Source organism: Pteropus medius, unplaced genomic scaffold (genome assembly GCF_902729225.1).
Source record: "Pteropus medius unplaced genomic scaffold, Ma_sr-lr_union100, whole genome shotgun sequence".
Classification (NCBI taxonomy): Eukaryota; Metazoa; Chordata; class Mammalia; order Chiroptera; family Pteropodidae; genus Pteropus; species Pteropus medius.
Window position 1 is genome coordinate 864,972 of NW_024354875.1, and position 27,390 is coordinate 892,361.

The 27,390-nt window shown below is 57.6% G+C and overlaps 2 protein-coding genes across 6 annotated transcripts in view; both read right to left on the bottom strand.

Annotated features, from left to right (window-relative positions):
- Positions 1-27,390, bottom strand: part of DIS3L2 (DIS3 like 3'-5' exoribonuclease 2) — a 272,704-nt gene that overhangs the window by 11,834 nt on the left and 233,480 nt on the right. For 4 of the 5 annotated variants that reach the window (XM_039855704.1, XM_039855707.1, XM_039855705.1 and 1 more), the window contains one exon: positions 25,869-25,948. In XM_039855704.1, the coding sequence (XP_039711638.1) occupies positions 25,869-25,948 (80 nt within the window). Of the gene's footprint in view, positions 1-10,038; positions 11,048-25,868; positions 25,949-27,390 lie in introns of those variants that run through there. The other variant, XM_039855708.1, reaches the window with a different exon arrangement.
- Positions 88-5,747, bottom strand: LOC120597049 (uncharacterized). Its single transcript, XM_039855714.1, has 2 exons — positions 4,013-5,747; positions 88-3,826 (listed from the first exon to the last, which is right to left on the bottom strand). Exon 2 carries the CDS (start codon positions 3,732-3,734, stop codon positions 2,742-2,744), a length of 993 nt encoding a protein of 330 aa, XP_039711648.1. The 5' UTR covers positions 3,735-3,826; positions 4,013-5,747; the 3' UTR covers positions 88-2,741.

Below are 27,390 nucleotides of genomic sequence, written 5' to 3' on the forward strand. Positions count from 1 at the left end.
GAGATGCCCTCCCCCCACCGGCCGCTCTTTGTTCCCCCGGTTGATCTCCCCCCTGAGCGCGCCCCTCATCTGCTAATCAGTCTGCGAACTCTGCTTCTGCTGGGTCAGCTCGTGCGCCACCGCCCCCGCGAGATGGGGCTGACCCCCCGCTGCAGCCCCAAGGCTCGGCACCCTGCCTGACCCCGAGGTGTTCGGTAAAGATGTCTGTTGGGTGACCAGCCCCCCAGATCATTCGGGGGCACCCCCACCTGTGAGGAAACAATGTGCCTCCCTGGAGTGTGTGGAAGGTAAGAGCAGACCTGTGCCCCGAGCTGGGCTGCCCCCCAGGGAGACGAGTTTCTGAGGACAAGGAGGGGACTCACAGACAGCGAACGTGAAATCACGCATCTCGGGATAAAGCAAAGGTGCTTTTGGGGTGTTCGAACCCCAGACAGTCAACCTCTGGGAAGTTCACTCTGGTTTAGCTTCATTTGAGTGTGATCAGTATGAAAGCTACGACTTTACAGAAGAGACAAAAGCACACCAAGGACCTGGGGGAGGGGCAGCGACAGCGGGGTGCAGGGGGTGTGCCAGGACTGAGGAGTTGGTTAGGAACGCGGGAAGCTGGACCACGCAGGCCTGAGGTCAGCAACACCCCCAGTCTGGGGCCCACATGCCGCTCCCCCTGCCTGGGGCTCCTGTGGGAGGACAAGTGGATCACACAGTGCACCAGAGCTGAGGCCTCTGGGAAGGGGCCTCTGGCAGGTCCCGGTGCCACCGCGGCCAGGGTGCCTTACGTGGGGAAAGCCTTTCCCGGCTGAGGGAGGCTCTCCCGCCTTTGATCTGAACCCCGGGCTGCACGTCAAACCTGTGCTCCCACGGAGGCAGGAGAGGTCAGGCAGGCCTGGCGGCGGCTGGAAGCCCAGCATGAACTTCCCCTTCCTGGAGGTGTGGGCATTGCTGTGGGGTTGGCCTGTCACCCCGCCAAGCTCTTGGAAAGAAAAGCAGCCAGTGAGGGGGAGAGAGAGAATGTGAGCGGGTGAAGCCTGCTCCCCAGGCTGGGCCTGCCTTGGCAGAACGGGGCTGGTCCGCCAAGCTGTCCCCAGGGCACGTCTCTCCCAGAAGCCCTCTCTCTAAGTCCTGCACTGCCAGCTCCTCCCCTGCGGGGACTGCGTTGGACAGGCCCATGGAGGGGCAGGACACGGCCTGGGTGCAGGGCTGCGGGCTCAGGCCTCCGCTGGCCTGTGTACCCTGCAGGGAGCCCAGCGTGGGGAATGAGGAACTTCTTCATTCGCCACCGGGAGTCGCAACAGCTTTTTAAGCGGGCACCCTACCCGCCCCCAATCTGTCCTTGAGCACGTGACTCCCTGAGTTCCAGCACGTGAGCTCGACCACCAAACCTCCTAAGATGAGGTCTGCATCCTGGCTCTGCATGTCCTTGCTGTAGGACCCTGAATGGGTCATGGACCTTTCTGAGTCTGTTTTCTCAAAGGTAGCACGGGAATAACAGCACCTGCTTCACAGGGTGGCTGTGAAGACTGACGGAACAGCACATGTTTTAAGGGCCGACCCCGTGCCTGCCCCACTGTCCACCTCGAGACACGAGAAGTGCTTTCCTCTCTCCCTGGCTTCCATGCCACATGGCCAGGCTGGGGTCTCCCTAGGGTGCCCTGTGATTTTTCACCCCTGCTACCTACGCCCCCCTTCCTCACCCTTTCCACACCTTTATCACCTAAATGCTTCAGATGCAGACATTCATTGATTCATTGATTCATTGATTCATCTGTTCACACAACAAACATTACTGTGTGCCAGGCAGTTCTAGACTCATCTCCGCATGCAGTCCAAGAATCATCGTGGGCAGGGGGCACACGGTCTCTTTCCTGGAGCCCGTCTCCGGCCCCAGGGGCAGGTTGGGTGAAGACCCTGGGCTGCGTTTTGGCAGTGTGGCCAGCAGGGGGCAGCATGGCCCTACAGTTGGGCTGCAGGTTAGGGAACACTGGGCAGGGCAGAGTAGCAGGGCTGGGCTCTAGGGGCTTCTGCTTGCCCCCCCCCAACCCTGCACTCCCACCCCTGGGTCAAAGAAGCGGAATGCCTGGGCAGCCTCCCCAGGCGGAGCGGCGTTCCTGTCCCAGCCCTGCAGGGGCTCTCCTGCCGCCCCTCTCAAGGTCTTAAGCAAGGGCAAGGGCAGGAGGAGAGGGATGGGGCCAACGTTCAGAGCCCCAGGCAGTGACAACAGACCCCAGTCAAGCTGCTTCTCCAGTGACTCCACTACTGTGCTCCCTGGACCCCCGGGTACAGTGCCATAAGTCCCCTGGGGCTGGTGAGAGACAGAGATGGACGCTCTTACTAACCCTGAGAGGAAGTCTGCTCAAGCTCTGGACGCAGAAACTGATCCTGGACAAGTTCCTTGGTGCCTGTGGGGGGCTCCCGCGCTGAGTATCTCAGCCCCTCCCTCGTGACACGAGGGACAGGAGATGAGAGGGAGGCCCGGGGGATCCTCTCCAAGATGGTTTGCTGATAGTGAACATTCACCCCAGAAAAACGTCCACATCACCAAACTGGGAGCTGGTGCAGCAAGACGCCCGAGTGCCTAAGTGCCGCTCATTCGTGTTCTAGGATACTGCAGGGGCCACGTCCCCACAGCCTGCCCTGAAAACCCCTCCTACACCAGCAGGTGGGAAAGCGAGGGGCAGAGGGAACCCACGAAGCTGTGAGCGTGAGAAAGCAGGAAGGGGGCCTGGTGGTCAAGCTCTCTGTGGCTAGAAGGGGCTCAGGGCAGACGGGACCGGGTCCCCATGCAGCATGTAGCAGAAAGGCCTGGGAAAGCCAAGTGGCCAGCAGCCAGATGCCACAAACCTGGCCGCACCATGGGAGGGAGAACTGGGCTGGCTGGGGATAGGGCTGATGGGTGACAATGCTCTTATCTGGGGCCAGCGAAGGCCCCTCTCACCAGGATCCACAGGTCCTCCGCCCAGGTCAGTTCCCAGGAGGGACCAGCAGGGGGCCCCCAACGTCTTCCTTCCACAGGACCTGGGACGTGGCAGGGGCAGGAGTGAGCCTTTGATTACTAACTGCAGCCCTGCAGCCCTCGGCCGGGGGCTCTGGGCTCCGCTGTTCTGCTCTTCACCAAGGCCAGCCCTGGGCCGAGGACTGTTCTCGGGGAGGACGGCGCTCTGTGGGAGGGTGGCAGCCGGAGGAGCTCCGGTGGCTGTGCCCTGGTCTCCTTCCTCTTTTGGGGGGCAGTGGTGCACGCACAGGCCTGACCCCAGATGATGCCTCAGGCTGCTCTGGGTGGTTAGGATGTGGCTCTGAGAGCCACCCGAACACGCTGGGGCCTGGCCTGATGGGGCAGGAGCCCCGTGTGCCACCCTGGCCCCAGGTGTGCACCTCGATCTGGGGGCCAGCCCTGACCGACCCCACCAGCACCCACTCCCCTGCATGGCACAGGCGTGAGATCGCTCAGCCCTGCCGGGGGAGGTGGGGGTGGGCAAGCTGGGACTCAGCAACTGCCTGGCAACTGCTCTAAGTAGGGGCTCAAGAATGGCCGCCAGCCAGGACCACCTTCCAGCACAGCAAGCCAAGCCCTCAGAGACGGGGCCCTGGTCCCAGGCCTGGCACCTGCTGAGTATCTGGAGCCCAGTGCCACTGGGGGTCCACCATTCTGGAGGTCTGGGGCGGGCTCTGCTATGATAGCTGCATGGCCAGCTGGGGGCCAGGCCAGGGTGCAGGGGGGCAGCACTCATTTGCAGCATCCCACCTACCTGTGCTCTGGGCTCCAGGTGTTGGAGGACAAGGCAGAAGGGAAGGCGAGAGGCTTCTTATCCCAGGGAGGAGCTGAGCAAGCCTAGAAATGTCAGAGTCTCTCACCTGTTACAGCAGGTGAGGCCACAAGTAACCTACACACAAGAACACACACTCCTCCCACAGCAAAGACGACTCTGGTCTAAAATAGTGCTTCTCAAAACGTGTGAATGTTATTTAAAGGAAAAAAGCATAATTATCTATGAAATGCGAGGGGGTCTAGGGTTACCTGCCCAGCAGCCTGCCTTGAACCCCAGCTCTGCCACTCACTAGTTGGGTGATTTCAGATAAGTTTCTTAGCCTCTCTGAATCTCAATTTATTCACCTGAAAAACGGAGATGTGACATACAAGAGCCTGGCTTAATTATTACATCATTATGCATCCTATGGATGTCACTGACCCGGGGGCCACTGCCCCAGGGTCTGGGCCGAGCACAGCAGGATGCCCAGAGGCCTCTGCTGCCCTCCCGCCACAGTGCCGTCTCCTACCCGCTGGCCGTCCCCCTAGTCACGCCTCCCTGCCCCACGCCCCCAGCGGTGCACGCTTTCTTCAATACAAATCTGGTCATGTCCCTCTCTTGCCTGAAATCATTCAGCAGCTACCCCTGCCCTTGGGACAATTCTGCCTCCTGGTAAAGTGAGGTTTCCCAGGTTTTCTGTCACGTGCTGGGATCACCTCTCCCTTCTCCCCACCCGCACCCCTCCCGCTTCAGCTGTGCTGAGTTCTCGTGGCTCCTTCTTGCTTTTGTGCCTTTGCACGCCCTTCCCTTAACCTGCTCCTGGACCACTCTCCTCCCATCTCTTTTTCTTACACGCGCCTTCCTTGGGGCATCATGGTGCCCGCCCTGTGCGCCCCTGAGCGCCCGTTTGTATCCCGTCATGGCTTTAGCCCACACTACTGCAACTGCCTCTTTGATCGTGGGTTGCATCGCCCTCCCCACCCCGACGCTGCCTGCCCTGGTCCCACTGCAAGGCTTGGCACAGGGCGGACACTGACTGTGTAGAACGAGGGGTTCATAGGACGGGGCACGTCCGGGAGCTGGGAGCCAGGTCCCTGACGCCGTGCCCTTTTCTGCGTGGGCGCACAGCCCTCGCACACCTCTGACGCCCAGCACTGCTGCCAGAGGTGTTCCCCACTGTAAACCCTGCCTAAGAAAAGAGCTCGACTGAGACCCCTCCCAAACAAGGCGAGAGAGAGTCCTCGGGGTTCCCTCTCCCCTCGCTCAGTCTGCAGAGCGCTGTCTACACTTACAAGCCGCTGGCATCGTTACGTAAAAGGTGACAGAATAAATGTGCCTCCCAACCAGGGCCATTCGTTTCTTTGTCACTTATGCATCCTCAAACCGTTTTGAGATGCTGCTGTGGGTCAGTGCAGAGAGGGAAGAGACACCAGTAAGGGCGTGTGACAGATGGTATCACACGCTGGGTGCAGCCCCTTAAATCCTCCTGCAGGCCTCGGAGGGGTTTTTATCCCTTTTGGAGATGCTTAAGGCACAAAAAGCAAAGGTGATCGTCCAAGTCCCACAACTCCCCGAGCAGCAGCTGGGGTGCTCAGTCAGGGCTGGGTGGCTTCCTCCGTGGGGTCCCCGCCCTGCTGTGGCCAGAGCCTGGCCTGCCCTCCAAGAGCCCACGGCCCCGTAAGGGAAGCTGTCCACAAACGCAAGATCAATCCCCAAACATGGCAAGGGGCAGGAAACGCTTTACACGAGAGGGTTGAAACGGTAAAGGGGTGAGGCAAAAAAAAGCATCTGCATGTTTGGAAAATAAAGAATCAAGAGGATGGCAGGGCTGCATGGTGGGGGTGGCCCGAGGGGGCCTGGACTTGACCCGGAGGCAGAATGAGGGCTGGACATGAAGGGGAAGAAGCTGGCGATGGCGGGGCACGGGGGCCAGAGGCTGGGCGCAGTGAGGACGAAAGCCGGACAGTCCGAGGGCCTGCAAGCAGCGGCCAGAGCGATAAAGAGAGGGCAGGTCAAACCGGAGACAGAGACGCACAAGGCATGGCCCTGGGGGTGGACGAGACTGTCACCCCGTCACCGCGCACGGAGGGGTAAGATGAGGGGGGCTTAGAGGGTGACGAGGTAGCCGAGAAGCGAGGTGGCAGGAGAGGCGGGAACAAGGTGGAGCTGGGCAGGTGGAGCTGGGCAGGTGGAGCTGGGCAGGCCGTCCACAGCACAGTCCACAGCGCAGGCGCGGTGCTGACACTGACGAGGAGGGCCCTGCAGAGGCCACGGGTTCGGCCAGCGGGAGCTCAACGCCCCAGGAGCAGTGGGGGTGGGGAAGGTGATTCAGAAAACCAAGGATCACAGAGTGAGGAAGGCGGTCAAGAGCAGACGACTCTCAACACACTGATCGGTGAAAGAAGCAAGAGCCAGTGTTTTTCTCTGTAACGTTCTCTGATCTCTGTTTAAGTATCCCAAAGGTCTGATCGTGCTTTCAGAGGCGAAGGCGCCGATGTGAGGAAGACGCTGAGGGTGAGCATGTGACCAGCCAGCGTTCGGGGAGGGTGCAGTCCGAGGAAGGCGCCGGTGTCTGCGCTGTGAGTTTGCAGGGGGCAGGCGGCCGTGTGGCCTGCGTGGAGGAGGCGGCTTGTCTGGCTGCCCTCTGCTAAAGGAGCCCCGGGAAGGGCCCTGCTCGGTGTCTCCTCCTGCAGGAAGGGACGGGCCACCTCCTTACAGCGGCTGGAGTTCCAGGGGCTAGGGCCTCAGCCAGTCAGGGGCGTGGGGGGGCTAGACCCCACATTCGCCGGCCCCACGTTCAGAACTGTCCTGAGGGCTCAGGCGGGCATGTGGTGACTGGCGGCCCCTGTGTGGGGGGCAGCGGGGTAACCTTTTCAAGTCCCCTGGGCACTGGAGGGGAGAGAAAGGCCCATACCCATCAGGGCGACCAAGAAAAGTCACCTCAGAAAGGCCTAGGGACCGGGCCGCCTCCCTGAGCAGGCCAGGGGCGGGGCCATCAGTCCCCACACTGTGGCATTAGCAGGCTACTGTTCCTCCCTCGAGGTCTGGCCCATCTGGACCGCGGAGGGAGGCTGGTGCTGGCAGCAGCGGCCTCCTCGGCCCGGGCCGCCCGCTGCTCCGCACTGACCCCCTCGACCCGGCCTGGCAGGAGCAGCTGGGCCTCCAAGGATGTTCCGCTTCCAGGCCCATTTTACCAGCTAAACCAGATGAGAGCCCCGCCCCACCCCTTCCACACTCAGAACACTCAAAAGTGGCTTTGGAACCGACCCGGGGGCCGGGCAGCCAGGCAGCGGCATGGCTGTTGCCCAAACCTGAAAATGCATCAGTTTTCAAAGACCAAAACCAAGCGAGAGACTCGAACAGCCTCTTCTGCCCTCGGCCACCAGGGCACTTGTCACGACTCTGTGGGAGTTTCATGTAAATGGAATTAGGCCACTCACAGAGATTGCTCACTTAGCTCTGGGTGAAAACGGCTACCTTGGAAATCTGATAAGAATTGCTCCCAGCCCGGTCTCAAACTCATTTCTTCTGAAGACCAGATTTCCCTGCCTCGGGCACACCCTCACAGTGGGCCCGGGGGCCCTCGGGCTCCGCAGTGGCCGTGATGGCAGCTGGGCCTCTCACGAGGGCTGTGCGCCCGAGATGGCCCCTTCTCCGCGGCTGAGCGGCCCACAGGGGCGGAGCGGTGGCCACCCTCGTGGGCGACCTGCAGCTCTCCCGGCGGCCCCCCGCGAGTGTGGCGGAAAAGTGCGAGGCCCAGGAGCTGGGCATGATGGGAAAGCGGTTCGAGGAGCCCTCCTGAGAGCTGCGGGGCTGCGAAGCCTCAGGGATCTTTGCTGCGGTTCTCTCCTGGGCCGGCCCGGGGTGGAGCCGGTGGCCTGGAGAGAAGGAGCTGCAGGCCGAGTGGGCTGGGGCGGGCGGGGGGCCCACCGGAGGAAATTCGGCAGACTGACTGATGGGCGCCCACCCACAGCCGACTGGGCACCCCGCTTCAGGCCTCTGCGTGGAGGGTGCTGTGGCCGCAGGGCTGACCGCACGTCACAGCTCGGGCCTCTTGCTGACCCCTCTCCTCCTGGGCTCACTGCAACCTGCTGAGCGTTTTGGACATTCCCATGAAACCGCAGGGAAATGAATGGGGCCTGGTTCACAGGCATGGAAAACCCCAGAGGAGAAGGCCTCTGGAGCCAGACATAACAGGCCCTGCGGGTGAGGCCGGAGCCAGGTTTCCTCTCTGTGAGGCTGAAGCCACTCCAGGCCTTTCTATAGGTTCATCAGGCGGGGCCCAGCTGCAGCAAGGCACGGTTCAGCTGCTTGTTTTTCTAGCTCGAAAGGAAGTCTCCAGAGGCTCGGCCTCTGGAGCAGGGGCCCTCGGGCCCTGCCAAAGGGAGGCCCAGTGGCTGCGGTAGGGAGGGGGCTGGGGGTTTGCTGGGGAACCGGGCTGACAGGCAGAAAGCTCTCTGTCAGCGTAAAGCTAGCCGAGAAGCCTCGCTCCTTCCCAGGTTCGGGGCTCTGCTCACGGAGGCACAGGGCAGGCCTGCACGTGGCAGCGGCCCGGGCTGCTCATGGCAGAAAACTCCCCTAAGCAGAACCAGGTGGCAGTTTCTGCTGTGCGGCCTTGCAGAGCTGGGTAATTAGGGCTCGCTGGCTCTGCCGCGGTGTTGACACACATGCCTTTCTCCACTTCTAGCTGCTGTCCAACTAGAATCAGAACCGCTGACCAGAGGGGGTGTGGCCAAGGCACGCAGAGGCCCGGCCACCTCAGGGAGCCACCGTAGAGCCCCCAACAGCTCTGCTGCCCTGCTCGGACTCCTGGCCCGGCTCCCCTTCAGGCCCCAGCCCAACGGTGGGGGCTGGCTCTGTGGCCTTGGACAAGCTCAGTGGGGCCACTTAAGTCACCACTGACATTGGAAGCCTCGATTTTGATTTTAAAATTAGGCTTTGGGCACGAAAATCTTTGATAGAGATCTGTCTCATCACACAGGTGTTTCTCACTTTCTCACACACACACACACACACACACACACACACACACGACTGCTAGATATGGAGGGTGAGACACATGTTCCTGGAAACTCTAGCTGCTTTGCTTTCGCAAGTGGCGGCACGCTTTGCTCACCTTCCCAAAGACACGCTGGGCCCCACTGCTGCTGGGGAGCACCTCCCCTTGGGCAGGGCCACCACCCCAGCCATGCGGCCACTGATGGCTGTGCTGGTCTCAGGCTGGGCATTCTGTGTATATTATCTCATCAAATCCTCACAAAACCCTTGCACGGAGGGCTGTGGTAGCCTGAATTTGCACAAGGAAACAGTGTGAGAGGCCAAGTATGGTGAGCACGTAGGTCACGTAACCAGAGTGTGTCAGGGCTGTGACCTGGACACGGGTCTTTCTGACTCTAAAGCTTGTTCTCCACCCCAACCTGCAGACAGGGAGGGGCTGCCAGGGTGGCTGAGGCCCAGGCCGGCCTCATGCGAGTGGAGGAAAGGCCGATGTGTCCAAGAGAAGGTTTTCTGTTATGGGCAAAGGAGTCTGCGTTTCTGCGTCTCCTCTGACCCCAGAGACAGGGAACTGCGGAGGCCAGGGACTACCTGAGTGGGCCGCATCTCTGCCCGGCTGCTGCAATCAGCCCCCGTCACAGCTGAGCCCCCTCACCCTGACGTCTGTGTGCACCTGGTCCAGGACCACAGGGGAGACAGGCGAGGTGGAGAGCGCAGGCAGGTCGTGCTCTGGCACAGGGACACGGGCTGGGAACCACCGGCGCACATGGCAAGAGCTCCAGGCTCTGAAAGGCCCGGGGGTCCCCGAAACTTTGACATACTCTTTACGGCCTCATCTGTGGAAAAGGTCGGGGTGGGGGTCAGGCCCAGCCATGCACGCGGCCTAGTGCAGGATCCCTCGAAGACGCCGCGTCTTGTAAAGCCTTCTGGGAAAGCGCAGTCCTTCCTCCTCGCCCTGCACCCGAGGCAGACCTGATGGTGTCTGGAGCTGGAGCCACCAGCACAACACGCTCGAGGCTGTCGGGGGCTGGGGCGACTGCCACCCGGGGGTCTTTCTGTTCTCCCTGCTCCTCAGCCTCCGCTCAGCCCGGCCCACACACGGAGCACGGACCGCGCTGGCGAACACTTTCTCGTGTATACCTGGTGGCTCCTACCTGACACAAAGCCTCAGCTGTCACAGCGCAGCCTGGCTCTGGCCCCCGCTCATCTGGGCCACCCCTTCAGCCCACCCCAATTCCTCGGCCATTCGCGCCCGCCCCGGCACTAACTCCTCTCTGGCTGGCTCAGACAGCTCCACTCACTCAATCCTCAGGGCCTACGACACTCCGGCAGAGGGTACACACTCGCCAGATATGTGTTTTTATCTGCCGTTGTTTGCATCGTGTAAGCAAGACCAATACCTCCTATTTTTGTGGTTCTTCACATTGTTTTCACAAGTCTTAAAAAAAAACCCTTGTTCATGTGAGCAAAGGCAGGCTCAGAGAGGCTGCCTGTCTCCCCCAAGCTCACAGACCAAGGATGTCAGATGCCCCGCCCACTGCTTTTCCTCAGGTGACTCTGTGCCACCTGCTGTAAGCTCCCCGAGGGCTGGGAGCAGGGTTTCTGTGGTAGTGTCCGACCAAGGGCTCTGCTGGCAGCCTGGCCGCAGTACGGGGCCTGCCCCGAGGCCATGCCGGTCCCTGGGGGATGGGCAGCAGAGCAGGGGTGTTCCGCTACATCACTCCTGTCCTTCCTCACCCCCCAGGGTCGCGGCATCTGCAAGCCGAGGTCGCCCATCTCTGGCTCTCTACATCCGCAGCAGCCTCGGAGGGACGGAGCCCTTCCCCAGGGCTGCTCCCGGCCTGTGTCTGAGGCTGGCCCCGCCGCAGGCAACCATGCAGGGCCACCTTTGGGCCTGGCTGGGCTGGGACATTTCTGTAACCGTGGAGGTCTTCAGTCCTTGCTTTGCCCCTGCATCTCTTCTGCTTGCTGGGACGAAGAGAACAGGAACAGGACTTAGCCCTCTGCCGCCACCGTCCCTCGCCCGCACTCAGGGCTCTGGCCTCTGTGCTGTCACTGAGCACCGGTGCTGAGTACGTTCGCTTTTACTGCTCTGCCCTTCCTGTCGCTAGCTGAAGGCTCTAAGGTTCCTCCTGGGTCTCCTGCGGACCTCTTTTTGCTAATGCTATTCCCACACCACCCGTGGGAATGTGCTGGCCCACTGGGCCAGAAGGGAGAGCAGGGCCGTCCGTGGGGACATCGCCACCCTGACCCTCAGACACCTTGCTCTGAAAGCCTCCCCTTGGGAGCCCCAAGAGCCCTGCACGAGCCTCACACAGCCTTTGTAGTCTGTCCCGAGAGGGCATTTTCTTACTCAACTCCAGGTGCTTTCCATGTTTCCTCTGGTGAGTTCCATGCTGTCAGAAACATCTCGCACAGTCTCGTAGGTCAGTCCCTTGCCAGCCTCTGACTGTGGACAGGGCCCTTGAAGGGCTGAGCTCCGACAGGGATGTGGCTTCGTGCATCGAAGGCTGTAGATCCTCTGGCCACGGCACGGTCTCTCTGGCCTGCTCCTGGCCTCAGTCCAGCCCGCCCCCAAGTTACTCCCTGGGGCTCTCTTTCAGCCTCCTCCTGGGTGACGGGCACCCAGACTCAAGGATCCCCCCCTGGGGCTCCATGCTGCTCCCTCTGCCTGCCACGCTCTCACTCCCGCCCTCTCTGCTCAGTCATGCTGAGTTTTCAGTGCTCAGTTCAGGCTCCGAACTCATCACTGGATCACCAGACTCCCTGCCTGGGGACTAGGCCTCATGCTCCTCTGTATCCCAGGGCCAAGGGCACGCGTAGGTGCTGAGGAAATGTTTGGGGAGGCAACGAGGCCGTTCAGAGACACCGTTAGTTTAGTACTCCACAGACAACGCCAGGGGAGGACAAGGCCCGTGGGGGACTGGAAGAGCCTCGCGGAGGGGCCTCCTGCTGCTTCCCTCCAGCTTCTCCTGCTGGACGGCGGCCGTGTGGCCTCAGCAGACAGAACGAAGGCAGCCGCTGCTGGCCTAGTGGGACTCGCCGAGTCGGCTCTCGTGAAATCCCTACTGGCCTGTGGATGGTTATCACTTAGATCTAACACAAGGTGATGAGGTGGCTGGGGCTCATTTGTTGGTCGCCTGATCAATGAATACTCTTGTCCAAGGAAAGCCCGCCTCACTGTAAATATAGAACCTAGATTATTTTAAAAAAACCCTCTCTCCTTTGGGGCTGTCTCCGCTGAACTAGCCTTGTCCTTTCACGACTGGGACGCGGTATTCTGAGACCAGCAGAGTTCTTCATCAGCTATGTGGCTTTTGAAACACTGACCCACAGTGTTATGAGCTCGCAGCAACAGAAAGACCGGGCACTGGGCTCCCCGGGACCTCCACACAGACAGTGTGCAGCTGAGGGGCATCCGTGCCTGCCTTACAGGGACTGGGGCTCTCTCTGCTCTGCGGCTGCCTGGCCAGGAGTGACTGCCGGCCGCGCCGGAAGCAGTGACTCCCCTCACTGAGCCCTGAGGCAAGCTGTGCCTAATACCCCGGCATAGAGTTCCGAGGAAGAAGTGGCGCTGGCCCTTGCACACGGGCGTGCAAATGGACGAGCCACTCGTGTGCTGCACCTGGGAATGCCCTGGAGTCTCAGGGTGGGTGGGAAGAGCCATTCTCCTTCTACCCATGACCCTTAGAGGGTCCCCCCACACCCCCACCCAAGGCCAACAAAGCCCAGCCAGACAGTGCACACAGCCCCGTGAGCCAGCCCGCAGCTCTGGGCTCAGCGCGCCGGGGCCCGGCCAGCCTCTTCTCTCCTAGCCTCTGGCCCCCGCCCCAACCCTGCCATCTGCCACAGAGCACTGCCTCCCCTGGGTGGGCTGGGCCTCCCACACTGATGGCCCAGCTGAGAGGAGGTAGACAACCAGTACAGGTGCCATGCTGCCCAGGCCTGCCCTCGCGGGAGGGCGCGTCGCCGGGACCTTGCCCTTGACCCCTCTGCGCGGCTCTGCCATGGCCCTCGGCACGGCTCATGAAGGCGGCCCACACACCTGCCTTCCCCAGCACGCTCGTCCCTGTGCCTGGTGCGGCAGTGGCACCAGCAGGAGTCCACTAGAGCGTGCTGAACAAGCAGAAGGACGGGGTCTGGCCCCCCGAGAGCACCCGACCCCTGGCCCCTGACCCGCAAGGCGCGCGGACCTCCTCGAGGCCCTTCCTCACGTGCTGCGCAGGTTCCCAGCGGTCGCTCGCTAAGTCCGGCGGTGGGAAATGACCCATCTGGCATGTAACAGGATCCTGAAGATTCCTATGGTTCCTCTGCTCTAGCTCAGCTTTACTGGGGCTCTGACCAGCACTGGCCTCGGGTCCCCACGGGGGCCTGGCCTGGATCAGAAGGACACCCAAGGAAGGCAGGGGCTCTCCCTTGGGGACAGGCAGCTTCGCCTTCCCTCAGGCACAGCGCAGCAGCGGCCTGCCAGTGCCCCCGCTTACCGAGGCCGAGGGGCAGGTGGGGTGCCCGCCACTCGCTGCCTGGTGGCCTCAGGCAGGCCAGCCTCTCCTGCCTCCACTCCTCACCCTGCAGGTTTCTTCTTGTGGGGATTAAACGAGATAAACTGTGTAAAGCTCTAATCTTAGAGCCTGGCATGCTCTTAAGTATTCCGTAAGTATTTATTGTTATGAGAACCTGAGGTGACAAGAGTCTGGTGTCATTAGAAAATAGCAGAATGTCAAAGGAGCGTGGAAGATGAGCGGGAGGAGCAGAGGCAGCTGCTCCCGGGAGCCAGCCGGTCAGCAGCGTCTGGGCACCCACAGCGTTCCAGGCATTGTGCTGGGGCTGTGACGGAGACACCGTCCTTACCCTTGGGCACGGAAAATCAGAAGATGCATGCGCTCGCCACCCCCCACCCCCATTGGCATTTTCTCGGAGCTGGCCCTTTCCTGGGGCATCATTCACTGAGCTCCCCCGAAGTGTTCCCAGCAGGACCCCTCAGCCTATCTGAGGAAAGTGGTTTTACGTCGCCTTCCACTCTCTACCCACAAAAACGTTTCCACGAAGCCACGGGCGCGAGCCTGCTTCACAGCACGTGCTGGAAAGTGCTGGAGGTTCTGAGGGGACAGGTACACGAACAACACGAGAGGCACGTCTGATGACACCAGCAGCTGGCAAATGCCTGAAGGGGTGAAGGATTCCTTCGGCTTCAAGAACAGAACACGGAAGAATCTGATAGTTTCTTAGACTATTTACAACACAAAAGATGGTGACCAGCTAACTAGTTTTTCATCCACACTGAAGACTAATGAGAGGAAAGAGATTTCGAGTAAACTGGAAGGCTGTCAGAACCGAGGAAGAACTTGCTAACGTGACAAAGGCACTACACAATCCAGTTCAAAGCCGATTTAAAAAGTGCAACATCGCCTCGCTTGTCTGGAACTCAGCCGCACATAATCTTGAATATTTGAAACATGGGGCAGAACCAGGAGAACAAGCGACAGAGACTGTGAGGGGCCAACACGGATGCTGGGAGCCAGGCGTCAAATGTCACTCGCAAGGAAGTCACTCATAGGCCTTTCTCTTGAAGAACAATTCAACCCCCCGCTTAGCCTCCGAACCAGTGTCACAGCCCCACGGGGCCTCACGCTCACGCGCAGCTGAGACGTGCTATTGGCTTCTTCCGGACAGCGTGGAGCAGTGATGACTGGCCCTGGCTGAGAGCACGCGGCACTGGGGGGCCCTGGGTGTAGGGGCAGAGGGCGCCACCCAGCACAGGGGACATAGGGAAAATACTTGGGTATCACGACCTAAACAATGTGAATAATCTGAAATTGCTAGCGAGGGCTACGTTATGTCCAACTGACATTATTGAAGCAAACAGTAGGTGGAAATTAAAACAAAAGTTTTGTTGTTTGAAATAATAAATCCCTTCCCAGGTAAAATCACGGTTCTATAGACCAATTCCTTTCCCAAGGTTCTAGATGGCTCAGACACGCGGTGTCTGACGACCACGGCTGGCCTATCCCTGGGTGAGACACTGTGATGGGTGAGTGTGGCACCGTGGCCTCTGCAGGCCTCGCTGAGTGCTCCCCACAGGGCTTCGGTTCCAGGGTGATGACAGCGGAGCCACAATGCCAGAAGATGAGCCATGTCCTCTGACATGCCCAGTCCAGCCGCACTTTTGGAACCTGACCCCCACTGACTATCTGGGCTCGAAGGGCAAACGCCGCATCTCACGCAACTTCTACCTTAGAGCCTGACCCCGCACTGCCTGGCATGCCCCTGGGGTAGACGTGGGGTCACGCTGGATCACACGGGGTCGGCTGCGGGCAGCTCAGGGTCAGCGGAGTGATACGTGCTCTGCATCTCAGCTGGGCCTTGCCGTGTGGGGTTTTCAGAGAAGCTGCATAAGTTGGCCACGTCCTTTCGCTTGACTCAATGGCCATGAGCTGGGCGCTTGTTGAGTCGCTCGGTAAGATCTTTGCCCACCAGGGCGCCTACCACTGAAGTATGCTAAGAAGAGAGAGTAACTGTGTTCAATTCCTCTTCAAGAAATACGGCAGCCTCTAAGTGATTTATATCAATTGATGGCCTTTGTCATCAAGCACAGCAATTCCTTCGGGCTCTGGAGGCTCCCTGCCCAACCACCAAGAAAAAGCCACAAAGCCCCAGAGAGCTGGGGAGTGGCAGCGAAGACAGATCGCTAGCACTTCCCGCAGAGAGCACGGCCAAAAGCTGAGACAGCCAAGCACGTTCTGGTTACCTGCCAGGCAGCTGCAGGAGGTGACAACCATGGGCACCTTTCTTCAGGCTTGGTGCCAACACGCAATCCTGTGGCCCGTTTCCTACAAGGGCTAACCTCCCTGAGAGCACATCAGGCTCTGTGGCCTGGACCTGGGCTCTGGACTTCTGGGCACCCAAGGGAGGGTGTTTACCCAGAGGGATCTGAGCATGCTCTGGAGGCCGGCACAGCACGTGGGCACACGCCCCACCTGCCAGGAAGTGAGTGGGCCCGGTCATCAAACAGAGGAGTGGCCTGAATATCACCAGCCTCTCCTAGAACTCAAAGTCTTGGAAAGGGACAGTCTCCTTGAAGTCTTGGAAAGGGACAGTCTCCTCAAAGTCTTGGAAAGGGACAGTCTCCTTGGGTTTAAAAACCACTGGTAAAGCTAGCCTTAGTGGCCAAAGAGCAGTTTCCCTCGGGGATATGAGTCCATGGACGGACAAACACCCAGAAAGAAAGAAACACGAGTCACGCCAGGAAATTCTGGAAAAGGTATGGATGTGGCAGGCAGAGGTGTAGAGAAAACAAATGTGCCAATTCTGCCCACCGTCTCTCACTGGTCAAAGCCTGTCCACGTGCTAAAAAGCATGTGGAAAACAACAGCCAAGGGGCCCCAAGTCACGCTGGATTGCTGCAGCCCCGGGCGGCTCCCTGGAAGGACGAGAACCGCAGTCCGTCGCAAAGACGAGTGAAGAAAAAGGCAAAGTTTCACAAAGGAAATTTAACTCGAGCAGGAAAAAAAGTTGTTTGCTTAATGTGACCCTGTGTTAAATCAACCGAGGAAACATTTACTCTCTTTAATGAGGTCTTTGAGAATTTGAAAGTATGTAGTTTTGAGAGCTCCTGGTGTCCGAGAATTTTCTGTCTTTCAGGGGAATCTCTCAGGCCATCCCTGGGTATGTATTTGGGCTGCAAAAGGAGGGGTGTGAGAATAATAGGGTCGCTCTCACCTCGCCGTCCTGGGGCCGGCTGGGGTCTGGGTCTCTACCCTCCTTACACTCGTCCACTTTCCGAATCTCAGCAAAGAGTCTGTGTATCTGCACAGGATTCATAATCCTCAAACTGGAATAGCCGAGACTGTGAAGGACGTAAAAAACCACAATCCTACGCCACAACCCAAGCAGTCTGGAGGAAAACCGTCAATTGCCTCCTCTCACCCCCGGGCAAGAGACAAGAGCCCACGTGGCAGCAGAGGCAGGGCAGGCCCTGCACTGGCCTGGGGGGTGGCTCAGCCAGGTGGCTGAAGAGAGCTGCAGGTGTAGCCCTGCGGGGTCCCAGCTTAGGCAGGGAGGGCTCCTTTCCTGAGACCCATGGCAGCCCAGGTTCGCTTCCATGGCAACGGAAACCAGAGGAAGGTGGGACAGGGCGGATGACGGCAATATAAGGAGATGGGGAGGAGGGGGAAAGATGTCAGCCATACCTACGAGGCAGCTCCACAGCTTCTCTCTTGGAGATCGACGACAAAAGAGGTAATTCTGTGACCTTGGGGATTACACATTCAATATTCTTCCAGGGAACTGGGGAGTGGTAAGAATAGCCGGGATTTGGGGTGAGCCCCCGCTCAGCTGTACCAGCCACGAGACCCTTCTGTAAAACGGACAAGCCGACATCTTCCTCTCAAGGTTAAGATAAGGAGCCACAGTCCTGAAATAAACGTCAGCTCCTTTTCTCTAAAATAGCTGCTAGCCTACGAACCACCACTGGCACATCTAAACTGAACAGCATTCCTAAATGGAAAGCTCGTTTCGGGGACAAGCTGAATTAAGTGCATACTGAGGGGAATCCCAATCCGTTCTCATGATCTAAAAGCACGTTTGCGGTTCTCACTGAGATCTGGAGCCGGACATGGACGCCCGCTCTCATCACTGCCATGAACCGCCACAGTGCGACAGGGCGACAAAAAGAAGTGCACGGTGTGAGAACTGGAGAGGGAAAAGGAGAACTGTCACCATTTGTAGATGACATGACTAGGTGTACAGAAAATCAGAAAGAATCCACGAATTATTTGAATTTAATAAGTAAATAAATTTAGCAAGGTCACTAGATACAGGGTCAATAAAAATTAGCTGTATTTCCATATGTCAACGATGAAAAGAAAATTTATAAATACCATTTAAAATAGTATCACAAATATCAAATACCTAGGAGTAATCTAAAGAAAGATGAGCAAGAACTCCACATAGAAAACTATAAACCATTATTGAGAAAAATTAAAGAAGACCTAAATAGTGAGATATACCATGATTAGGGAAAAAACAGTATCATAAAAGTATCGATTCCCCCCAAATCAATTTATAGATTCAAATCAATCTCAGTATAAATCTCAGAAAGTCTGTGTGCGCGTGTGTGGCAACTGACAACTGATTCTAAAGTTTATGTGGAAACGGAAACGGCTAAGAATAGACCAGCTGCCCCTTTACGGAAGAGGCGCAAGGTGGAGAGTCTAGCTCTGCTGGAGACCAAGACTTTTAACGAACGTACAGCAGCGAGGACCGCGCGGCACGGGCACGAGAAGGGAGCCGCAGACGAGAGAGACAGGACCGACCCGCGCACTCCGCCTTTGACAGAGGTGGCACCGTGAAGCGGTGTGAAGTCCTTCCAGCAGATAACGCCTGCTCGATTAGCTATCCATATGGAAAAATGAAGCCTGCTGCCCCGGATTCAAAAATAAATCGAGTAAATTACAGGCATGAAATATAGAAGGCAATACAACAGCGCTTCTAAATATAATGTGGGAAAAATTCGACGGGTGATTTGACGTTTCGACTAGACCGCCCTCGCAGCTCTCAGATCAGACGTTATTTCTGCACGTGTCTGTGCGGATGTTTCCGCCGGGTCTACGAGCGGCTGGAATCGGTGGGCTCGGCGGAGCAGACTGCCCTCCCCGGCGGGGCAGCACTGCCTAACACACGCTGAAGGCCTGACGGCCGAAGGGCGGAGGAAGGAGGAATCCGTCCCCTTTATCCTGTCTCCCTGATCGAGCTGGGCATCTCAGCTCACCCTTTCCTGCCCTCAGACTGGGATTTACAGCCTCGCCGATTCCCGGGCCTGTGGACTCCAGTGACCCGCATGGCCAGCTCCTGGGGCTCCAGCTTACAGGCAGCAGGTCATGGGACTTCTCCAACCACAAGCGTGTGAACCAATTGCTAAAAATCAATCTCCGTTTATATATATATCCTATTGTTTCGGTTTCTTTGGAGAATCCTGACTAATACAAATGTCTTCATACAGATTTCTTAAATGGGATACAGGAAGAATCAACCATAAAGAAAAAAAATCAATACACTGAATTACATTGAAAAGAAGAACTTCTGTTCATCAAAACACCACCAAAGTGAGTAAAAAACCCAAGCTACTGAGTAGAAGACATTTGCGATATGTCTAACCAACAAAGGACTCATCTCCAGAATAGAGAGAATTATACACCAACAAGAAAAAACAGAAAACCGAGTAGAAAAATAGGCACGAGCTGTGAAAAGGCACTGTACTGAACGGGCAATGACGCGCGGCGTCTCACACATCGCTGCTGAAGCGTTCCACCGGCACGACCACTGAAGTGGATTTCTTCTCTACGACTCAGTTTCACTGCCACTTCTATACTCGAAAGAAATACACGCACACACGCACCAGGAGGTGTGGGCGAGCAGAGCTAGAATAACACCAAATTGAAAACGACCCAAATGGTGACCGAATTCATGAAGACGAGATAAACTGCTACGTATTCATACAAGGAAATTCTTGCAGCAATGAAAATGAATGGATCGTAGCTAGATGCAGTGACAAAGATGAATTCTCACAAGCATAATACTGAAAGAGACGCCAAAGAGAATACACTAAATGATTCCACTTACATGAAGTTCAAGGCCAGGCAGAATGAATCTATAGTGATAGAAGTTATGATGAAGGCTTCCTTTGGGAGGATGGGGGGCATGCGGGTAGCTCCCCGGGTGCTGAAATGTCCTAGTTCTTGATCTGGGTGACAGCTACGTGGGTGGTTCATTCTAATACACCTTTGAACTACATGCATATGATTCAATCACTTTTCTCTACACTCGTCGTAGTTCAAAATTACGTTTTACAGAAGTGAGTTTGCTGTAAAAAATCTATTTTCCAATGTCTACACGACGGGAGACAGTGGAGGGGCCGTCAGGCCACTGAGGCATGGCCCGGGGCACCTCCGCACCACCCTGATGCGCCCCCTCTGGTCTCCGCCCTGCGCGACCCCCACCGGTGCTGGCGCCCGCGTCCTCTCACCCTGACTGGTCCCAGCCCTCGAAGGCCAGCGGCCGCCGAGGAGCTGGGACTTCTACGAAGGGCTCAGCACCCCGGCCCGGCAGCACGGGACACCTTTGCTGAGACGATCCAGTGCCTTAAAACGTGACTTCCGGCTCCATCCCTCCCTCGTCTCCCAGCAGCCGGGGAAAGGGTGCTGATGCAACACCCCTGATTTAGGGCTTCTCCCTGCCCTGGATGCATCACATCTGTGGGAGATGGGGTGACTATGACCTCGAAGTAACGTAAGCAACACGGGAGGCGGCCACGCTGACCCAGGCCTGCTGCCCTGCGGGGACCCACGGGCAGCTCAGCGTCACTCGGTGGAGCCGTCCCAGGCGGTGTCCCAGGGAGAAGCCTGCTGGCTCCACCTCTGGTTTTCAGCACGACCTTGGCAGGGCGCCTCTCAGGGCATAGAGCTCCCGCTCTGTAAAGTGGGAGTATTCACACCCCCTCCCTTTCTCGTGGGGAAAACGGAGTCACGTGACATCACTACTGCTGCTGCATGGACTGAGGCGGCGGGAGGGAATAGAGAGCCACCCGCCATCTGTCTGCATCCTGCACTGACCAGCATCTCGATTCTGGCAACCGGAGTCGTGCCCGCATCGCGCCGACAGCCGGCAGGGGGGCCGTGACGCAGAACCATGAGCTCCCACCTGTACGGGCGCCACAGCCGGGGGGCCTGCTCCCATGAATGAGGTCACTTCTGGGCCTCTCTCTGCACTGCTTCCAATTTCCCCCACACCCCTCCTCTCCCTTGACTTCCAGCTCCCCCTTCCCTGACCGAGGGCCTCGCCAGGAACAGGAAAGGCATTCCTCACTCATGGCCACAGCGTCAGCGGGAGGCCCGGGGTGCTCGGGTAGCGGCACTGCCTGGGCTTAGGCACTGGCGTCCGGGTCCGAGGCGCAGACACAAAGAGTCATTTCCCAAGTGCCCGGAAGTGTTGGTGTTGGTCTGAAGCTGTCAGAGCTGCGGGGCACATCCTCTCTGCTTATTTAGGTGACAGCAGATGGGGAAACGAATTAAGTGCGGGGCTTTCCTCAGGAGCCCCCGCTCTCCCTGCTCCAGGGCGGCGGCATGAAGTGGCGCCCCCGGGACCTCCTGCTGTGGGGCATAAATTGCCCGATGGCCCAGCTGCAGCTCCTACGACCTGCCACCGCACTTGTCTGAAGCCACACTTTCCCTGGGCTGCTCCCGGACAGTGACTGGGCACTCTGGAGGTCCTGCAAGATGGCAGACTCCTCCAGCAAGTGACTTTGGCTCAAGGACCCCACCATCTGCCTGGCGAACCTCTCTGCAAATCGGCTACAGCCTGAGACTGTCCGCACCCAGGCCTCCTCCTGGCCCCTCCTTCCCGGGGCGGCTGCAGTGAGGTCTGAAGGCCCCCCCCAGCCTTCTCCTCTCCCCTCCTGGTTCTCACAGGCCTTCCCTCCACATGCCTCCTGCGCATCTACTCCCGCCCTGGCACCTGCTTCTCGGAAGACCTGAGCTAACACGAGTGGTACCGAAGTGGAGCTGACAAAACAGGCAGAAAGATAAGTTTGGGGACCGGCTCACTCACTACCTGACAGGCAAAGGGGACGGATGCTCTTCTGAGTGGCATGTGGGGTGTGGACAGTCCTTGGCACAAAGTAGCAGCCCGAATGCTTAAAGATTCACCAGCGGTGACCTGGGAAAAAGCCTTTGATCACTTTGTGACGACTGAAGCATTTGAAAACCTGGGAGGCACAGCGTCTCCCAGGACTGCAGAACTGGCTGGTTAACGTGAGGTGTGCCGATGTTCAGCAGGGGACAGTGACAGTCTGAGGGCCCTCAACGAGTGCTTACAGGCTAAGTGGGAGGGATTGGCAGTTTACCAAAAGGTGGCCTACGCTTCCCTCGGAAGGCTAGCGATGCCCGCATCCCAGAAGGCATGAGGAGGTCTCTCCGCTTCCCTCAGGAGCATCCCCCACCTCCTTCCAGGCTGCCTGGCCCATAATGAGGCTTAAATGCCAGGATGACCCAGCTGGGGATGTGCTGTGCCTGATGAGGGAGGAAACGGATTTTATCCCAAGAGTGAGAAGAACTGGCTCATGGGACTTGAGGGGCTTGATCAAGGGGGCCAGGAAGTAAGACCAGACGAGCAAGAATTCGTTGATTTGGGGGTAATTTCTTGGGGTGTGGGACTCAGTACTCTGGCAAAGACCCTAGCGCAAACTTGCTGCTGGGGTGGTCCTTGGGGCCTGGAGAAAGTGACAGGTATGGCTGAGTGAAGCGGAAAGGCATGAACTGCCCTGGCAGACAGCAGAGGAAGGAATAAAGAGGCGGAGAGAGGGGCCATGCTGGAATGGATGTGTTACCGAGCCCAGAAGACCCAGCAGAGGCCTATGTTCTGTGGGGGGCCTGCAGGACACCCCTTCACCAGGTCACCCGACAGGCGCCGGTAAGGGAAACGCCGGCATTGTTGAGAAGTTTGGTGCTGGCATTCCTCCGCAGGCAGGGGAGGGCAGCAGGAGGGGCTGTCACAGACTTGGGCTCATTAAGACCCGTGAGAATGATGCAGCCCGAGGCACTAAAGGCCAGAGGGTACATGGCAGGGTCCCTCTGAACCTGAGTGATGGCTACTGCCAGGATTCTAGCGGCCAGCGGGTAAGGAGTCAGCATTGGAGGCAGGGAGGGGGTACTCAACCCAGATCAAAGCGGGGGGACAGGGAAGGCGGGGCCCCAGGGAACCTGCTGGTACTCCCCTGCACCACCATGAACAGACATAGGGACACATGCGTCACCCTGGCCTGAGAAGGACATGACAGCCGGGGCCTCAGAAACCTAGCAATGAAGGTTTGGGTCAGGCCACCCACCGGCTAAGCTGCCAAGAGCTGCTGAGGTGCTAGCTGAGGGTGAGAAGAAGCTTAGTCAGTCAGTGGTGGGTGAGGGGAGGGCCGGCTGGGGCCCCGAGTTCCACTATGATAGTGGAGGCGGCAGCGTGTCCCATTGCTTCTTCTTTCTAAGCTCCTTCTCGGGAAGAGAGGCCTAGGGTGACGGAGCACAGCAGGGGTCTCAGGCAGCACTGCACCCATGGGACATGAGGCTCCTCCGACCAGCAACCTCGAGGCTGCACCACTGACACTTCCTTGGGACCGCGCTGCAGGCTGAGGCGCCGCCAGTGTCCCCTACCCCCGCCCCACCCTCTCCCCCTCCCCAGGGGCAGGCCGGCGCCCCCACTGCAGCCTCGTGCTGCTCCGGTTCCCTCCCTTCACCCCCACATGTCTCTTGCATGTTGATCCGGGGGTCTGATTGTCCACGGCCTTGAACTGACCCAGAACATCCTCTGTGATGAGAACGAAACAACAGGAGAGTCCCAGGGTCGCTCTAAGCTCTGCCCGCTAGGTCTGTCCTGCCTGCGTGGACAGTGTCCTGAGGCCAAGGAGATGCTGAGCAGGCCCGGCCCTCAGAGGCCGGCCAGTGCGCCGGGGAGCCCTCTGGTCCAGAAGGGCCTATGCGCTCGGGGGCTGGGCGAAGAATCAAGACGGGCTTGGAAGGGCCCAGAGCCCTGCCTCGGCCCTGGCTGCAGCCAGCAAGGCCGGTGACCTGAGCTATGAGGTGCCATATGCTAGGCCAGTGATGACGGCTTTAACACGTCATTCCACTCAATCCCCATGACAATCATGCTGGGCCGATATCATTAGTCCCATTGTTCTCAGCGGATGAAGAAAACTAAGGCTCAGAGAGGTTAGGACATCTGTTCACGGAGTGAGAACAAACCCCAGCGCTGCCTCTCAGACCAGAGAGAAGCGCGGAGGGCTTGCTGAGGCACTGGGTCCTAGCCCATGGCTCCCGTCCAGGTTCCCACACAAATGTTTTCCTTACAGGTCTTTGGGGGCCAAAGCTTGTCAATATTTACAACCCCTCAATTCTCCTCTTACAGTACTTACTCTGATACATAAGCGAGGAGCTAGGGATTAGGCCAAGACACCCAGCAAGGCTATTTTCTGCTCTCAGCTTCAGAGACAACCTAAGTTGTTGTCACCAGACCACGGAACAGCTGAGACGTGAACTTAAAGGAAGGAGGGCTGGTGCCCCTCTCCCACGGAACAAAAACTCTGCCCATCTTTGTTTCAAAAGGCAGAAAGTCAGGCCAGAATCGGAGTCTGTGAACACCCTTGGGCCTGAAGGTCTGTTTCTGTGGCCACAATCTTCGTGCACGGGGCTGCCATCTGCTAAGCCCCTCAGCCAGCGCCAGGGAGCACAGGGTGGTGCTGATGAGGAGGTGGCAGCTTAAGGCTTCTGTTTCTCTCACTCTAGCGATGCTCGCCCTTGCCACCCGTGGACTTGCTCAATTGTCCCTGCTAGTCCCTGGCTCCGGAGAAGTCCAGCCCTACTTCTGTGTTGTATTGTGCATTACAAGTAGCTGAGATGCTGCTCCTGGTGTGATGGCCTATATGCCCTGGAACTGTCTCCTACAAACAGTGCCATCTAAGGGGAGGAATGATGGTGTTCAAGGATGCTTAGCCAACCTTTCCTAAAGGACTCCTTTGGCGGGAACCAAGGGTGCTTCCCACGGCTTACTATGGCATCCTCCTACAGGTAAATCGCAGAGAGTAAAGAATGCGTTGCAAGCAAGCTGAGCGCAGATCTGGTCGTGAAGGCACCTAGTAACCCATCTCCACCCACCGCAAAGCAAGCGTTCTCGAGGAAGACATGAGCTTCTCTCTGGGAAGGCAAGGCACAGTTCCACTGGCGTGTGCCTATTTGCGTCCTTCTACGAGATAAAATTAAACAGCCTAGATACTTAAACAATTAGACCAGGTACGCTGTCCTCAAGCCCAGATGGGGACTGTTCGTGTCCCTGACTGGGGTTTCCAAAAGTAGCCACTTGGGACAACAGTTGCCTTTCATTTACTCTCCTCCCAGTAAATGCGGTAATGCTGAGTCTGCCTCACACAGCTGTGGCCGTGACCTTGAGCAAGTTCCCCAGACCTCAGCGTCTGCAAGTACAGCAACGATAAAAGAAAACTCTTTAGGTTGTTATGAGGATGAAACTGGATAACAAACGTAATGTCCCCGTACTGCGCCTGACACCCAGTAGGTCCTCAGTGGTAGCTGCCGGCATTATGGGTAACGTAATGTCCCCCGCATCGCTTCTGACACCCGCAGGTCCTCAGTGGTAGCTGCCACATTATGGATAATGTAATGTCCCTCGCATTTTCGCGCCTTGACACTCCAGTAGGTCCGGAAGGCGCAGCTGCTGTCATTATGGATAACGTATCGTCCCCGTGACAGCCTCACACCCAGCAGGTCCTCAGCAGTAGCTGCCGCCATTACGATAACGAATGTCCCCGCATCGGCCTCACACCCAGTAGGTCCTCAGCAGAAGCCGCCATCATTATGGGATAACGAATTGTCCCTGTACCGCCTCACACCCAGTAGGTCCTCGTAGCCATCATTATGGATAACGTAATGTCCCTGTACCGTGCCTGACACCCAGTAGGTCCTCAGCGGTAGCTGCCGTCATTGTTTATCATCGTCGCCATCATCACTCTCTCTCTGCCTCACTTGCCACCGCCCTTGCTGTCTCACAGACAAAGGTACAAAGTCAAGGAGGCAGCCTGCGATGAAGCGAGGGGCGCTACAGAACTGGGCCAGGTGCCACCTTTCTAATAAGGCCACCAAGTTAGATCTCTGTAAGTACTCGGAAATCCCCCAGCTAGGACACTCTCAAGGTGGACTAGCAAAACAATCGATAACCACAGGTACAGACAGACAGGACTGTCACAGGAGGCGAAGTCACACGGCGAACCAAACGGCGGGCGCGTGACTGGAGACGCAGTGGGGGAGGGCCGGGGAGAAAGCTGGCGTCTGGGAGGGAGGCTTGCTTTGGAAGATACGTCTAGAACGTCGCAACTGCTCTTATGCAAGCCCTTCAAGCTCTATCGTTAGGGGCAAAAGAGGTGAGAAGAGAAATAGTCTGTGTCAGGTGTTTTCTAGAACAGTCACAAAAAGCGTGATTCTCTTCCCGACAATCCCTTTGTAAGAGAAGCACAGTGTAAGAGAGGCCACGGGTGCTACCTCTGCATGACACAGCGACAGTCTTCCCGGCCGAGCGCCTTACTTGTTGCTGTCGCGGTACTCGTAGATGTGACATCCTTGAGGCAATCCAGTCTCGTGGTCCAGAGTGAAGGCAAGCTTTAGCTGAATAGAGAAAGAAGAAAAAAACAAGTAAGCTTTAGGCGGTGCGCTCTGCTCCTTCTGATGGCCGAAATGCTAAAAAAAAAGCCCAGCAAAATCACACTTGCTCCCGCTGACTGACGTGCTGTGGAGAACCTGGCGCTGCCACCTCTGGAAAGAGCCCACGTCTCACAGGGGCAGTGCTGTCAACAAGGATTGTTATGTTACCGGACTCTACTTATTCATTCAGCATGCAGCCAATTATTTACTAAGTACCTACTGTGCGCCACAGAGCTGGCGGGTGGGGAAAGAGCAGGGCACAGCAGAAGGGGGCGCCTTCACAGATCTCGCAGCCTAGTGGAGGACATGAACCTCAATCACATGATGGCATCGACAAATAAACGAACGAACGAACAAACAAATAAATAATAGATATATATGAAACCTCAAATTAAAATAGGTTCTCCGAAGCGGGAAAAAGACTCCCATGTTTCTACAGAAGTAAATAACCAGACCCAGCCTGGGCGTAAGGGAGGGAGGAGGGAGTCCCCCAGACGTGGGAGGAGGGACAGGGAGAACGGGAGGACACTCGGCAGAGAGCACGGCAGATACACAGGCCCCGGCACAGGAGCTCCACGAACGAGAGGGTGGCTGGTAAGCTGGAACTGGCCAGACCAAGGGACATGGTGGGCAGTGATGCCGGGGACGAGGGCCAAGGCAGAACGCGCAAGATCTCCCTGGCTACATCAGAATTTTTGCCTTCACCGTAATAGCAAAAGAAGGCCTCTGACACGTTTTAAGAAAGGGGTGGGTAACGTGATCGAAGTTATGTTTTGGCTACTGTGTGGAGAGCAGACTGCAGGGAGAAAGCCCTCTGAGAGGGGTGAGGGGTGACGGGGGCCGGGCGGAAAGGGCGGGAGGGCACGAGGGAGAGGAACGGACAGCTGGGCTCTGTCTTCAAAGCAGACTGTTAGAAGTAGAACCGACTGAATACACTGATGGATTTGATGCTGGGGCGCGGTGAGGGCGGAAAAGAAGAAATCAAGGATGGTTCGATCTTTGATTCGAACCACCAGACAGGTGGTTGTTCACCGCTGAGTGGGAAGACTGAACTTGGATGTGGGTGGGGAGGCAGAGGTTTGATTTTGGACATGTGGGTAACTTCGGAGCACTCATCGGCTGCCTCCGAGTAGCGAAGACCAGGAAGGAGACTCAGGTTAGGAAGTCTTGGTTTCTTTCCAGATTCCAGGTGAGTGCTGAGCTCCCTCTGTGCCCCGAGGAAGCCAGAGCTCACTGAGGTTCTGTGTGTCTGGCTAGAGCCCAGTCGGCTATGGCGGCTTCAACATTTCCAAACATAGAGCCAATTACTAGATTTACAAATTCACGAAGTTTTTAAATCACCAGGGAAATTTTAACTAAAATTAAGTGCACTTTAGGAGGATACATTATCATAACTTTTTTTTTTT